Raw genomic sequence first — 17217 nt, forward strand, 5'->3', positions numbered from 1 at the left:
AAATTCAAGTGGACCAAGAGTTGACTTTTTGATTTAGCCAATTTCACTCACTTTGGCCAATTGGGATTCATTTAAGTTGATATTTGAAACATGTTCCAAGCCCAAACTCGGGCAGACCTGAGACAGCCTATGTCCCATTAGTGAAATTCTAAAATAAAATACAGAAAATTTAAAATTTTTAAATAACAAGACTGAATTAATTAAAATATACTACTTATATATGCTTCAAATATGTTTTACATAAAGTTTGATACCGTTAAGACTAGTGGCCTTGCCACGTAGATAAAACTTAAAATAAAAGTACATGAAGAAAATCAAAAGAAAGCTTAACAGAAGGACCCCCTAAGTCCAACATGACTGACACTTATACTGACTGTATATAATATTACGTACTAGTAACGATGTGATAAGCGTTTGACAAAACGCTAGCAACCTTCAGCCTTGACATTATCGTAATCTGTCACTCCATAGCCTTCCCTCCTAAAGGGTCTAGCTCGTCGCCTGATCGTCATAGATCAATCCAAAGATGCAAGACAAAAAGAATACAGGGCTAAGATTTACGTACAAGTTTAAAAGTGGGAATAGGATGTAAAATAGTAATATATATACATGACAACCACAATTATTCGAACAAGCGCATCTTTATCCCATATTTACCTATACTCTATAAGTATTTATTCTAATGCATCCTTGAACTATATGCTGACTCAGGCCACTAAACGCTGTCAAGGATACCTATCCCATTTACCAAGATCAGATATCACAAGACCACATGCCACCAACGTACTCCCAATTACCAAGAGCTACGCCACCTAACTTCACATGGAGTCCAGGTGTTATAAGTCGATCGTCCCCGAGGATTCAGGCCAAGACCCTCGTCTTGCCTAGCATGCATAAATAATAATCCCCGTCGGGATTGTAGGCGACTGATCAACCTCGTACGTCCCATACCGCACGGCAGTGGACTTATACATTCCTCAATGCAGGTCTATATGATCACTCAATCATTTTGTAGCAACGCTCAACTATAAGTATTTAGTTAATATTTGGGAAATATCGTATTAACCTTTCAGGTCATAGTTATTATCTCATTACTTCAGTTGAGTACCAAATCCATTAAATGTCTTGTCTATTTCTCCTTGGTGTGATCCTTGTCTCTATATAACTAGTTCAGTTTATACAGTGAATAATGTATGGTTGACTTCCCAGGTAAGAGAGGTGGACCGTAAAGGACATGGTCGACCAAGTCTTATCCTTAGCCAGAATCCAACCGAATACAACTACCCAATGTATCCAACTTCCCTTATTTCATTGGGGATCTAACACTTAATGTCCAATCAATGTTGTTGTTTCTCTCCTTAATAGATCATTTTCTTAGTCTATCAATCACAATCATTCAAGTATAAATAAAATAAACAATTAGACAATTAATCAAACAATGTAAGCACAATACAACCTCAAATTATCATAGATCATTCTTATGATAAATAATTAAGGTCGGCATAACCTCGCTTAGTGATTTGGGAAAATCATTATTCGAGAATAGGCTCTCCTTACTTATTTATCGCTGGTAGGGCTTGGGTCACCACTACCCACATATATATATTAAGCTATTTTACGCTAACCGTCCCAACGTATACGAGACCTTGCCCCCACCTTTTGTTGTTGATCGTTGTTGAAAGTCCACGAGCGTTTTCTCTGATGTTTGCCCAGAACCTAATTTACGATAACCGTTGAATTGTACGAAATTTATAAAATAATTAGAATATAATTTACGGTTAAATAAACATAATCCCGTTACAAATTAAGATATTTATTTATTTAAAATATTTAATCATAACCTCCACTATATTTAAATCGTTATTAAACTCAAGTATAAATTAGACTATACTCCTGTTTGGATTTGTTTATTTTAGAAAATTATCAAGAGTGTATTCCTAATAACATTTTAATTTTATAATAATACTTGGGCATTATAACAACTTAAAATGGTAAAACTTATCTTGGACTTTATAAGTTCAATATCTCAATGTCTTAACGGAAATTTAAATCAACATCTTAAAATAACCTTTATATAAATAAAATAATTAAAATAATTAAATTATAACGACTTACCGGTTACTTATGAAAATGATTTGAGCAGAACTTTGACGTATCAAACTCCTTTAAAACTTTAGAAGAACTTTGACCCCAAAATAACTCTAAAAACTACAAACCGACACCGTGTAAACTTCGACAACTAAAACTAATATTTCTATATGAAGAAACTAGAGAAAGAAGGAAATGAAGAGGTAAGAAAGATGATTTGTGAATGAATGAAAATGGGGTGAGAAAGACCCCTATTTATACTAGTTGTAAGATATTAAAATAATGTAAATTTATCTCCTTTTGCCCATGCTTTCTAACTTTTCAACTCTTGCTAGTAAATATGTCTTTGTCAAATATTTACAAGTCTTGCATGAATAGTTTTATAGGTGTTCTAATATGACTTTGTGAAAATAGTTGGTGAGAAATGTGTGAAAGTTTGATTTTTCTACTATTTCATGACATATGATCATGTAAAATATTAATAGTAAAATAAAATATATTTCTTTTATAAAATGAAAGGATAAGTATCATAATAATAATAATAATAATAATAATAATAATAATAATAATAACAATAATAATAATAATAATAATAACAAGGGTAATTATTTAATACATTTATTAACTTAAGGTTATTTTACTATTAGTTTGTAGAGTAAAATAGTGATATTCAAATCAAATAATATAATAAAAAAATAATATGGATAATTAATTAACTTAAAATTAAGTATTTAAATGACTAATTTCAAAGTTTAGTTTGTAAAATAAAACGATGATATTCAAATTGAATAATAATATTAATAATAAAATAAAGAGTAATTAGTTGATAAATTAATTATTATAGCGGCTAGTTTCAATGTTTAGTTTGTAATAATTAGCGATGTTAAAGTCTCAATTATAATCATATATATTATTTAAGGTATGGAAAATTAGGATGTTACATTACCACCCCCCTTAAAAGAAATTTCGTCCTCGAAATTTAACGTACCTAAAACATATGTGGATACTTTTGACGCATGTCCTCTTCTCTTTCCCAGGTAGAATCACCAGTTACATCATCCCACAAAACTCTAACCAATGGTATCTGCTTTCCACGAAGTTCCTTAATTCGATGATTTAAAATTTTGACAGGTAAAGCCTCATATTCTAGGTTATCTCTAAGTTCCACACTTTCAGGCTCAATGACATGTGAAGGGTCAGGATAATACTTCCTTAGTTGTGATACATGGAATACGTCATGAAGATTAGACAGGTTTGGCGGCAAAGCAATGTGGTATGCTACAGGTCCAATCCGTCGTAGAATTTGAAAAGGCCCGATAAACCTTGGTGTTAACTTCCTAGTTTTGATTGCTCGTGCGATTCCCGCTCTAGGAGTTACCCTAATGAACACGTGATCTCCTGCCTCAAATTCCAAAGGTCTTCTCCTTTTATCACTATAACTCTTTTGACGATCCTGTGCAGCTTTCATCTTTTCTCTAATAAGCTTAACCTGGTCTGTTGTTTGTTGCACAAATTCCGAACCCAATATTTTATTTTCTCCAACTTCATACCAACATAAAGGCGTTCGACACCTTCGTCCATACAATGCTTCATATGGAGCCATGCCAATACTTGAGTGAAAGCTATTGTTGTAAGTAAATTCAATCAATGGTAAGAACTCATCCCAACTTCCTTTGTGTTCAAGAGTACACGCTCTTAGCAGATCTTCTAACGACTGAATTGTCCTTTCTGATTGGCCATCTGTTTGGGGATGATAAGCCGAACTTAACCTTAGTTTGGTTCCTAGCTCTAAATGCAACTGACGCCAAAACTTTGATGTGAATCTGGGATCTCTATCACTGACTATACTTGTAGGTATCCCATGTAATCTAACAATTTCCTTTACATATATTTGAGCTAGTCTCTCTAAGCTAAACGTTTGGTTGATGGGAATGAAATGTGCACTCTTTGTCAACCTATCAATGATTACCCAAATTGCATCATGCTTCTTCTGAGTTTTGGGCAAAGCAGTTACAAAATCCATAGCTATTCCATCCCACTTCCACTCCGGAATGTCTAAAGGTTGTAATAATCCAGCTGGCCTTTGATGTTCAATCTTTGCCTTCTGACATATCAAACAACTTTGAACATACTCTGCTATATCCTTCTTCATTCCAAACCACCAAAACATTTTCTTCAAATCTTGATACATCTTTGTGGCTCCTGGATGAAAACTCATCTTACTTTTGTGGCCTTCTTCCAAGATCAACTTTCGAATATCCTGGTTTTGAGGTATACACAACCTTTCTCCAAACCTTAGGATTCCGTCACTCCTTATGTTAAAATCCCCATTTTGACCATCTTTGATAGTTTCCTTTATATTCATTAATTGGTCGTCAAGTTGTTGTTCATCTTTGATCCATTTTAGATATTCATTAGACACGACAATAGTGCCTATGAACATACTTCCTTCACTGTGATGTACTCCTAAGTTTAAATCCACAAATTGGTTAATCAACTCTTCTTCCTTCAACATCATTGCAGACACATGAAGTGTCTTTCGACTCAAGGCGTCTGCTACAACATTGGCCTTTCCTGGATGATATTGTAACTCAAAATCGTAGTCCTTTAAAAATTCCATCCAACGCCTTTGTCTCATGTTTAGATCTTTCTGATCAAATAAATACTTCAGGCTTTTGTGATCACTTAACACATTGAACTTTGATCCATAAAGATAATGCCTCCAAATTTTTAAGGCAAACACAATTGCTGCTAACTCTAAGTCGTGAGTTGGGTAGTTTCTCTCGTGCACCTTCAACTGTCTTGATGCATAAGCTATCACTTTCCTTTCTTGCATCAACACACAACCAAGACCTTGGTATGACGCATCACAATACACATCGAATCGTCCTAATGGGTCCGGTAAGATGAGTATTGGTGATGAAGTCAATCTCTCCTTCAACTTCTGAAAACTTTCTTCACACTCTTTTGTCCATTCAAAGTTCTTACCCTTCCTCGTTAACTGAGTCATAGGCAAAGCGATCTTTGAGAATCCTTCAATGAACCTCCGATAATATCCAGCTAGTCCAAGAAAACTTCGAATCTCACCAACATTCTTTGGACTTTCCCACTTTGTTATTGCTTCGACTTTACTCGGGTCCACTGCAATACCTTCTTTACTGATAACATGACCAAGAAATTGTACCTCCTTCAACCAAAATTCACATTTCGAGAATTTCGCGTACAATTGGCGGTCCTTTAATATTTGTAGCACAATCCTCAAATGTTCTTCATGCTCTACCTCATTCTTGGAATAAATCAAAATGTCATCAATGAAAACTACAACAAAATGATCTAAGTACGACCTAAAGATCCTATTCATGTAATCCATGAATACTGCTGGAGCATTAGTCAAACCAAATGGCATCACTAAGTACTCATAGTGTCCATAACGGGATCTGAAAGCTGTTTTTGGAATATCATCCTCCTTCACCCTAATCTGATGATATCCAGACTTCAAGTCAATCTTCGAGAATATCGATGCTCCCTTTAACTGGTCCATCAAGTCATCGATTCTAGGCAAAGGATACTTGTTTTTTACAGTAGCTTTATTAAGTTGTCTGTAATCTACACAAAGTCTAGAAGAACCATCCTTCTTCTTAACAAACAAGACTGGAGCTCCCCATGGCGATACACTCGGTCGAATAAATTCCTTCTCTAACATCTCGTCTAACTGTTTCTTTAACTCAGCCATCTCTGAGGGTGACATTCGATAAGGAGATATAGAAATTGGTCCAGTGCCTGGAACCAAGTCTATAGAAAACTCCACTTCCCTAACCGGTGGTAAACCTGGAACCTCTTCTGGAAAAACTTCCGGGAATTCACATACCACTGGAAGGTTTTCAACACTAGGGGTTTCTCCTTCTGACATAGAGAATAACATCATAAATTTTTGGGTGAGAGTTTCCACCTTTATGATTTCTCCACTATCTTCTCCAAACGTTAACATTTTCTTCTTGCACCCCAAGTTTACATCGTTGGCTGATAACCAATCCATTCCTAAGATGACATCTAGGTCTTTTAGCGGGAGTACTATAAGATCTACTAAGAATCTTCTATTTTCTAAAATTATAGGGCAGTCTGCACAGACTGAACAAGTTACCATTCTTTCCCCCGAAGGAGTTGTAATGGTCAACTTATTATTGAGATCAACAATTTCAAATCCCAAAATTTCCGCACAAGATGTAGATATAAATGAATGTGTAGCTCCTGAATCGTATAATACTGATACCAACTTATCTCCGATTAGACACATACCTTGGATTAACCCATCTGACTTTGAGATCTCAGCTCCTCTAATTGCAAATACTCTTCCTGTGGTTGGCTTGTTCTGATTTTGAGGTCCTTGACCAACATTTGGGCCTCCGTTCCTTGCTCTCCCTACATTGTTATTGTTTATTAGGACGCTCTTCTGGCTTGTTGGTTGGTTTTGTCCTTGGGGACAATCTTTGAGAAAATGGCCCTTCTGACCACAACGAAAACAAGCTCCAATGTTTCTATTTGGACAATCTTTGTTAAGATGTGCCCCTCCACAGCTGTAACACTTGAACATTAACCTCCTAGAATCCTGGTTATGATATGGTGTAGGCCTTTGATATGGCCTACCCCCTTGTTGGGTCCTTCCTCCATGGCCTCGGTTAAAATGGCCCTTGTGATTGTTGTTTCGGGTTGGTACTCCTGATCCATATTGATTCTTCCTATTGTCAATTCCTTCCAACTCCAAACATCTTTCTATCAGCTCACCAAAGCGCATAATATGTAGAGGTAGAACCGCCCTCTGGATATCATATTTCAATCCATCTTGATACTTTTCACACATCCATTCTTCCCTTGGATGCAAGCGGTAAAATTTCAGAATACTTTAGCAAGGATTCAAACTTCCTAGTATACTCTCCCACCGTCATCATACCTTGACGCAGGTTCTGGAATTCTCTCTCCTTCTCTTTCCTACATAGCTTTGGAAAATACTTCCCCAAAAATTCTTCTTTGAATAAGATCCAATTGATCTCTCTTCCTTCCTCTTCCAATAATCTATGTTTTCCTCTCCACCAGGCTTCAGCGTCGCCTGTCAGCATGAATGTTGCATATCCGACTCTTCTATTCTCTCTACAGTGAGTGAAAGAGAATATCTTCTCTATCTCTTGCAACCATTTCTCAGCACCCTCCGGATTAAAGTCACCACCAAACTGTGGTGGTTTACCTTTCAGAAACGAGTTCAATCCCGTATCTTCATGCACAGTTTCTCTTTGTTGTTGCTGAAAAAGTTGATGATCACGGGTGATTTGCAGGATTTGAGCATTTTGTTGTGTTTGAACTAACACAGCCGCAGCAAGTTCACGAACATCTCGAGTGTCAGCTTGAGAGTTCGTTCCAGTTTGGGAATGATCTTCTCGTCCTATGGGGATGTTAGCTACTCCTTCGGGAGTAGCTTCACCACTCACATTCCTACCTACACCTCTACTAGCACCTCTACCAGCACTCCTACCACGCCTCACGTTTCTGGCGTTCTGAACCATAACTTCCTGAAAAGGATAAGTTATTAGGTTCAATCATCCACAAGACATAAAGAACATAATAAATATGTATATTTATATCCCACTTAATGATTCATTGATAAGGATTTTGTCAATTCTCTCACATGCAATGTTATGTTTAATATGTTGAATTAATGCTTAATGTTAGTTATGGTTATATCTAGAATTTTGGCAAAGATAATCAATATTTAGTGTATAAACAAAAGCATATCAATTTATTCAATAACAAAGATTACAAAAACCATGACCATGTTTCATTTAAAAACCTCTATTAATAAACCAAGCTAAGACTAGTAATGGTAGCACTATAATTATCATTATTGCTACGAAATCTTTACCTAATTCTTCATGCTTGATAATACCAATAAGAAACAAGATAATGACAAGAAGAGTGATGAATAAAAGAAAACATTTAGCCATTTGTAAGGTATGGATAAGTACTTTGAAATTGATATGAAAATAATGAATAGGTGTGAAGTATTTATATAGTGAATTTTGTGAAGTGTCCGTTACGTTACCGTTGGGTTTGTGACCGTTGGGGGAAAAAGAAGGAAGAATAAGTTAAGTGTGTTAAAGACGCTTCCTAGATCAGTATATTAGAAGGCTATCAAGAGGAAGACTCAACGCACAAGAGAAAAGTTATCATCCTGTTTGGAATCCAACTTGAAACAGTCAGTATAACTCTAGACACTTACGGTCCGAGCTGAATCGACCAGCTCTGATACCATTAAATGAGACAGCCTATGTCCCATTAGTGAAATTCTAAAATAAAATACAGAAAATTTAAAATTTTTAAATAACAAGACTGAATTAATTAAAATATACTACTTCACATATATATGCTTCAAATATGTTTTACATAAAGTTTGATACCGTTAAGACTAGTGGCCTTGCCACGTAGATAAAACTTAAAATAAAAGTACATGAAGAAAATCAAAAGAAAGCTTAACAGAAGGACCCCCTAAGTCCAACATGACTGACACTTATACTGACTGTATATAATATTACGTACTAGTAACGATGTGATAAGCGTTTGACAAAACGCTAGCAACCTTCAGCCTTGACATTATCGTAATCTGTCACTCCATAGCCTTCCCTCCTAAAGGGTCTAGCTCGTCGCCTGATCGTCATAGATCAATCCAAAGATGCAAGACAAAAAGAATACAGGGCTAAGATTTACGTACAAGTTTAAAAGTGGGAATAGGATGTAAAATAGTAATATATATACATGACAACCACAATTATTCGAACAAGCGCATCTTTATCCCATATTTACCTATACTCTATAAGTATTTATTCTAATGCATCCTTGAACTATATGCTGACTCAGGCCACTAAACGCTGTCAAGGATACCTATCCCATTTACCAAGATCAGATATCACAAGACCACATGCCACCAACGTACTCCCAATTACCAAGAGCTACGCCACCTAACTTCACATGGAGTCCAGGTGTTATAAGTCGATCGTCCCCGAGGATTCAGGCCAAGACCCTCGTCTTGCCTAGCATGCATAAATAATAATCCCCGTCGGGATTGTAGGCGACTGATCAACCTCGTACGTCCCATACCGCACGGCAGTGGACTTATACATTCCTCAATGCAGGTCTATATGATCACTCAATCATTTTGTAGCAACGCTCAACTATAAGTATTTAGTTAATATTTGGGAAATATCGTATTAACCTTTCAGGTCATAGTTATTATCTCATTACTTCAGTTGAGTACCAAATCCATTAAATGTCTTGTCTATTTCTCCTTGGTGTGATCCTTGTCTCTATATAACTAGTTCAGTTTATACAGTGAATAATGTATGGTTGACTTCCCAGGTAAGAGAGGTGGACCGTAAAGGACATGGTCGACCAAGTCTTATCCTTAGCCAGAATCCAACCGAATACAACTACCCAATGTATCCAACTTCCCTTATTTCATTGGGGATCTAACACTTAATGTCCAATCAATGTTGTTGTTTCTCTCCTTAATAGATCATTTTCTTAGTCTATCAATCACAATCATTCAAGTATAAATAAAATAAACAATTAGACAATTAATCAAACAATGTAAGCACAATACAACCTCAAATTATCATAGATCATTCTTATGATAAATAATTAAGGTCGGCATAACCTCGCTTAGTGATTTGGGAAAATCATTATTCGAGAATAGGCTCTCCTTACTTATTTATCGCTGGTAGGGCTTGGGTCACCACTACCCACATATATATATTAAGCTATTTTACGCTAACCGTCCCAACGTATACGAGACCTTGCCCCCACCTTTTGTTGTTGATCGTTGTTGAAAGTCCACGAGCGTTTTCTCTGATGTTTGCCCAGAACCTAATTTACGATAACCGTTGAATTGTACGAAATTTATAAAATAATTAGAATATAATTTACGGTTAAATAAACATAATCCCGTTACAAATTAAGATATTTATTTATTTAAAATATTTAATCATAACCTCCACTATATTTAAATCGTTATTAAACTCAAGTATAAATTAGACTATACTCCTGTTTGGATTTGTTTATTTTAGAAAATTATCAAGAGTGTATTCCTAATAACATTTTAATTTTATAATAATACTTGGGCATTATAACAACTTAAAATGGTAAAACTTATCTTGGACTTTATAAGTTCAATATCTCAATGTCTTAACGGAAATTTAAATCAACATCTTAAAATAACCTTTATATAAATAAAATAATTAAAATAATTAAATTATAACGACTTACCGGTTACTTATGAAAATGATTTGAGCAGAACTTTGACGTATCAAACTCCTTTAAAACTTTAGAAGAACTTTGACCCCAAAATAACTCTAAAAACTACAAACCGACACCGTGTAAACTTCGACAACTAAAACTAATATTTCTATATGAAGAAACTAGAGAAAGAAGGAAATGAAGAGGTAAGAAAGATGATTTGTGAATGAATGAAAATGGGGTGAGAAAGACCCCTATTTATACTAGTTGTAAGATATTAAAATAATGTAAATTTATCTCCTTTTGCCCATGCTTTCTAACTTTTCAACTCTTGCTAGTAAATATGTCTTTGTCAAATATTTACAAGTCTTGCATGAATAGTTTTATAGGTGTTCTAATATGACTTTGTGAAAATAGTTGGTGAGAAATGTGTGAAAGTTTGATTTTTCTACTATTTCATGACATATGATCATGTAAAATATTAATAGTAAAATAAAATATATTTCTTTTATAAAATGAAAGGATAAGTATCATAATAATAATAATAATAATAATAATAATAATAACAATAATAATAATAATAATAATAATAACAAGGGTAATTATTTAATACATTTATTAACTTAAGGTTATTTTACTATTAGTTTGTAGAGTAAAATAGTGATATTCAAATCAAATAATATAATAAAAAAATAATATGGATAATTAATTAACTTAAAATTAAGTATTTAAATGACTAATTTCAAAGTTTAGTTTGTAAAATAAAACGATGATATTCAAATTGAATAATAATATTAATAATAAAATAAAGAGTAATTAGTTGATAAATTAATTATTATAGCGGCTAGTTTCAATGTTTAGTTTGTAATAATTAGCGATGTTAAAGTCTCAATTATAATCATATATATTATTTAAGGTATGGAAAATTAGGATGTTACAAGACCTACACCTCCATTTGCATTTTTGGCCAAAGTTAGCAATTGTGCAAATTGGTTCATTTAACAAAAACTTGATTAGCAAAGCATGGTTAAGGCTTAAACAGAAGTATATAACATATTTTCTGTCACTTTGAATAAACCTAGCAGCCTACACACACAGAAATTTCTTCATTCTCTCAATTTGATCTTGCTTGCATTTTCCATTTTTCTTCCAAAACACTCAAAGTCCACGACCTGGCCAGCATTGCTTCACCATCTAGGCATCATTTGAGGTTCATTTCCACTATCATTCTTCATCTGGAAGGGGGTTTACTCGACTGCTCTTCAACACCAACCATCCATGGCAGAACTTGATTCCAGCTCTTACAAAGGTTGCTGAGTCACGATTGCTTCACTATTCAACTTGTGGAAGAGGAATCTTCATCTGTTTAAGCACATACAAGCCTGAAAGCTGTTGAATCTGCCTCTGCTCTTCAAATTGGTTGGTTTTCGAATCTATTGTTTTGCCAAACCATGACATGATTAGTGTAGATCCTAGCATGCTAATTACTATAAACTTTGTCCCATGTGAAATGGTTAAGTAGTTTGCTAGAAATCTGGAAATGAAGTTTTGTGTTCATATGCATTTTTGCTCGATTCTCCTCCATTAGCATGTTTCCATGAAAACAGCGCTTGGATTTGTCATGTACATGGTCTAATGCTTCTATATGTATGCCCATTATTCATTTCTGAGATTTTTTATGCTTGAGCAAGTTTTGATGTTAAGATTTCTTCTGCTCGATTCATGAACCATGTTGTGTGTTATTGAAAACTGATGATGAATTATTGATTGCCATGCCTTGCTGAACCTTTGTGTGTTTTCAATGTGGATTTCTGGAAATTTTTCATAAAAACTCGATTTGAGAAGATGAAGTTGTTGCTGTCCTGTAGCAAACCCTAGTCTCTTTCCCAGATTTCTTGTTGGCTGCTGTTGTTGCTTGTGATTGCATGAACCATTTCCTTGCCATGCTGTTTGCATATTGCTGTTTGAATTCGATTTATGGTGATAACATGAATCTGCCATGCTGCTGGCTAAAACCCTAAGTTGCATAAACCCTAGCCATTTCCCAGAAAACATGAACTGTGATTGGTGGCTTTTGGTTGAATTTTCTGCTGAGTTACTGTTTTATTGAATTGGCCAATCACAACATTTTATTTCGTGGCCTGAAACGCTGTGTTTTGATAAGTGGGTCACAGATTTACAAAAATGCCACTGGTCAACCGTGTTTGACTTTCCATTCATGTTATTTGGTCCATGTTATTCCAAATTGTGCATCATCTTACAAAAATCATTTCTCACTCATTTCAACTCCAAAAATCATGGAATTTTTTGCATCATGTCCTGTTGAATGTCTATTATTTTATCATGATTTTTAATATTTTTTTGGTTGGCTGGATTTTTTATGGCTCTAGGTTTCTTGACATGTATGCTTAATTTGTACCTTTTGCCATTTCTTTTGTGAAATAATGATGTTGCATCCATTTGATCCGAAATTTTTTGTGGTTAATCTACACTCATCCATGCTTATTTTGGTGTAAACATCATGATTTTATCATATGTGGATTGAGAGCTTTGAATTTTTGAAGTAGGGTGTGACAACTTGTGTCACACCATGGATGTGCAATTTGCTGATTTTTGTTTGCATGCTTCATGACCTCCAAATGATCCAAATTTTTGTATGAGCCTTCTCTCATATGTCTAGTTTATGTGTGAATTTTCTTGGATTTAATTAAGCTATTTTCCATTTGTTTGAGATTTTTATTTCCTGCCTAGTCAATTGTTGACTTTGTGTGACACATCTGGCCATTTCATTTGGGAAATTCTCATGCCTTATTGTATGATCATGAAATTTTGCATGGGCATACTAGACACCTTGAGCTTTGCACTGGTGTTGACCCCATTCATTTCTCATCTGTTTTCATTTAGTTGTGATTTTTTGAAGTTGACCCATGTTTGTTTGACTTCTTTGTGCATGTTTGAATTTGCTTTGACTTTATGATTTTCATTGACTGCCTTCCACTTGTCCAAATGCAATGAAATTTGACATGCTTACCATGCTAGATGTTAGGATTGAGTATGATTTATTTGATGATTTTTGAAATTGTTTGAGTTGACTTTTGATGCAAGTCATTCTGTTGACTTCCTTGTGCTTTCATTTGCCATGTTTTGACTTCCTTTGCTTGTGAATTAATGATGATGCATGATATGAACATGAACCCAATTGTGCTTGCTTCTTAAATGTTTGAACTTGACTTTGGTTGACTTTCATTTGCTGTTTTGACTTTCTCTTTTGTTTTTGACCCTAGGCTTGTCCTAGTGGTCTTTTGGACTTATGATTGAGTTTATGTTTCAGGTTAAGCAACAATGCCTCAAAGAAACCATTGCCAATTTGATTGAGCTTGATCATATATCATGTGCTAACCTTTGTTTTGTAGGTGTGACTCATGTGACTTGAGTCTTGTGCTTTGCACATTGGTCCCTCTGATTTAACTGTTTGATTCATTTCCTTTTGATTTAAACTGTTGAACTGTTTACTGATTAGTTTGACTTTTTCAGGTACCCTTAGTTGCTTAAGTTCTTTGAACTTGCTTTGCTTTGCTATTTAGCAACTTGCTTGAGGTATAATTCCTTTTTCTTCATGTAGTCTGGAGACCCGGCCTGTTATTTGGCCGGGCAAACTGCCTGAAGTCCTCCTTAAGAGGCAATGCTTGTGTATGTTTAAATTGTCCTTGTATAGAGTCAAAGACCTCCTAAGTGAAGAGGCAATTGGCAGAACCCAAGGGATAAGCAACCTATCCCCTGCTATTCAGTGTGTCTTCTGTTTTGCTCACACCATTGTGTTGATGCATTTCAGATAAAAACCCAAGATCTTGTGCAATTGCACAGTTGAGTCAGTATCAAATGTGTAGAAGGGTTCCCACTTTCTGAACCCACACATTCTTGTCAAATGCTCTCCCAGGCCAGGGATAGAAGCAATGAGGCACACCCCTCATCTCCTTTCATCTGCTTCACCTTGGCTCTCAATGTCAAGGTTAAGAGCACACTTCACCCCATTCCAGAGGTTTGTTTGTTGAAGTTGATATGACCCCTCAACTAAAACCTAACCCTTGTGTGAGCCTCTTGTATGTATATAGTGTGTGCTATCTGTGATTGTGATTGCTTTGCTTCTTAGGCTAGCTTAGACTTGCTTCCTGTGCAAGTTAGGTTTAGTTTAGACTAATCCTTGTTTGCTTTCGCCCTCGTTGCGATCCTTTCTCTCGCCCTCGTTGCGATCGAGCCTTTTCCTTTCTCTCGCCCTCGTTGCGATCGAGCCTTTTCCTTTCTCTCGCCCTCGTTGCGATCGAGACTTTCCCTTTCTCTTGCCCTAGTTGCAATCGAGATCCTTTGTCCCCCCTAGCCGAACTACGGCAACTCTGATTCTCATGTTCAGATGAGATACGTAGGCACGAGATGCGATGTCTTGTCGAGTTTGACTAACAACTAACACTAATTCTTTTCTCTCGCCCTCGTCGCGATTGAGACCTCCCCTTTCTCTTGCCCTAGTTGCAATCGAGACCCTTGCTTCCTGTGCAAGTTGGGTTAGGTGTGGCTTGCTTCCGGTGCGAGTCATGTCTAGGATAGGTTGGCCCTTGTGCCATTTAGCTAGAAACCTTAACTTAGGGTTGACTTTGCATGACAACATCTAGGCTCGAGTCGTAGTCTCCCTAGAGTTGTGTCTCCCTCTGTTATCTGGTTAGGCTAGATCCTTGTCCCTGCGTAGGGGAACTACATCGCCCTGATCTTCATACCAGATGAAGTATGTAGGCAGGAGATTGAGCTGATCTCTCCGGGCGCCCTTTTTCTTTTTCCACCTTTGTGTCTTAACCACCCTTGTGTGTGTTCTGGTTGGAGTCCGACATAAGTCCAGCGATTGGCAGTTGGTTTCCTGTGTGTGTTTAGGTTCGGATGCTGATGTAAGTCCAGTGATTGGCATTCAGGCTTCATGTTTGCCTTTGCCTGTGTTTGTTTGTGTGCGTGTCAGCCGAGCTACGAATGCTCTGATTCTTCTCTCGTCCGAGAAGATACGTATGCATAGGATGCGACATCCTAGCGAGCATGTGTCGTTTCCCCAGTCCGAACTACTTCGACTCTGATGTCTATGCCTGGTAGACTAAGTAGGCCCAGGATACGATATCCTGCCGAGTCAGTTTCAGTCAGTCTCTTTTGTCTCTTTCAGCCAGTGTGTGTGTGTGAGCAGTGTTATAGCAACCATTTTCCTTCCTTTTGTGCGTGGATCCCGTAGAGTACTACGGATGCGTAGGGGTGCTAATACCTTCCCTTCGCATAACCGACTCCCGAACCCATCCTCTTTGGTCGCGAGACCATGTTCTTTCCTAGGTTTACTTCGAGCGTTTCCTTTCCCTCTTTTGGGATAAATAACGCACGGTGGCGGCTCTGTTGTTTCTTCTTTTCCCGCCGGTTTTTCGCGTGATGCGACAGCTGGCGACTCTGCTGGGGATGATAGAGAAGTTGACCTGTGCTGGTCCATCTTCCCTGAGCGAGTCTCTCCTAGCGCTCTCTAGGTTAGGGCTTTGGTTGCTTTGTGCTGCTTTATTTATTGCATTCATTTGTATATATTTGCATTTACTGTTTGCATTTATTGTTTGCATTATTGTTTGCATTCATTCATATTCATTTGCTGGCTGTGCTGTGTTTCTCTGTTTGGGGTGGGAGTTACTCGAGGTAAAAGGCCCAATACCCAGGCTATGAGTGAAATCTAGGATACCTAGGAATAGAGTGATTCATGGGAAGCGGGTGGTATTGCGCCACTCAGCGGAACATTGATATCACGAGCAGTTCAGACCCTGGTGGGATATTATCGGTGCATACATCGGGTGTGCACAGGATGATATTCTGCGAAAGGTTATTTATGATGCGTTTCTCTCGACCTTACCCTGGCCTAGACTACACCTGTGAGTGGGGAAGGGTTGATCATTATTACAGGTACAGTTGGTGACTCTCGGTACTGACAGTGACTTTGAATTGTGGACATTTATTTCTGGGACGCCGGAGTTCTGTCCGTGGTTTATCAGCGGGTTCCGTTTATTTCGGATCCCCGGGTTGAATTGAGAGTACCGGTTCAGAGGAGCTGGCTGTCATCCGTTCAGTGGATGTTCCTGTGATGATAGTGATGTAATCTCCAGTTTCGTTTATTTCGGAACTCCCCAAGTCGGATTTATGGTGACTTGGTTCCTCAGATTGGTTTCAGATGACAGTATCAGTTGGCTTTGGGTTTCAGACGGATTGTGACTCCGAGTTCCAGCTGAAGCTTCGATCCTGTGCTCCGAGATGCACAGCCTAACCAGTCATGTTGCATCATTTGCATCATAGCATATTTATTTTCAAAAAAATATAATGCATGAAAAAACAGAAAAAAAGTTAACTCGCATACGCATATCCTTTATCAGGATCATTCATATTAAAATAGCATCCGCATCATGCATATCATGCATATATTATTCTTGTATTACAGACATGTTTGGGGACAAGACTTCTCACTTCGGTTCTTGACTGAGACAGGATTGCTGACCGCCGACCGCATCGGTACTCAACCAGACTAAATCAATAGAGGAGTATGGACCAGGTTCAAGCTGAGCTAGCTGAGATGAGGGCGAACATGGCCCAGTTCATGACAATGATGCAAGGAGTTGTTCAGGGGCAAGAGGAGTTGCGTGCCTTAGCCCAGAGACTGGAAGCCGTGATTCCACCAGTCCACCGTGCTTCACCAGTGGGTGTACCCGTTCATGAGAATGCTGCTGTCACTATTCTCGTCAATGATTATGCCGTGGGTGATGAATTGAAGGGGATCAGAATTAGTGAACACCCTCTTGCTGC

General features: G+C 37.0%; 1 protein-coding gene and 1 long non-coding RNA gene across 2 annotated transcripts; both read right to left on the bottom strand.

Annotated features, from left to right (window-relative positions):
- Positions 1-229: 229 nt before the first annotated feature.
- Positions 230-7643, bottom strand: LOC127079028 (uncharacterized). The gene is made up of 2 exons (XM_051019444.1): positions 6385-7643; positions 230-501 (listed from the first exon to the last, which is right to left on the bottom strand). Exon 1 carries the CDS (start codon positions 7641-7643, stop codon positions 6939-6941), a length of 705 nt encoding a protein of 234 aa, XP_050875401.1. The 3' UTR covers positions 230-501; positions 6385-6938.
- Positions 7644-8408: 765 nt separating this feature from the next.
- LOC127088001 (uncharacterized) lies at positions 8409-10808 on the bottom strand. The gene is made up of 3 exons (XR_007790099.1): positions 10396-10808; positions 9937-9996; positions 8409-8781 (listed from the first exon to the last, which is right to left on the bottom strand). It is a non-coding gene; the product is annotated as an uncharacterized LOC127088001 (long non-coding RNA).
- Between the last annotated feature and the right edge of the window lie 6409 nt (positions 10809-17217).

Source organism: Lathyrus oleraceus, chromosome 5 (genome assembly GCF_024323335.1).
Source record: "Lathyrus oleraceus cultivar Zhongwan6 chromosome 5, CAAS_Psat_ZW6_1.0, whole genome shotgun sequence".
Lineage (NCBI taxonomy): Eukaryota > Viridiplantae > Streptophyta > Magnoliopsida > Fabales > Fabaceae > Lathyrus > Lathyrus oleraceus.

Excerpts from the sequence above, each read along its gene's own strand:
- LOC127079028 (XM_051019444.1), bottom strand. The coding sequence starts at position 7,643 with ATGGTTCAGAACGCCAGAAACGTGAGGCGTGGTAGGAGTGCTGGTAGA.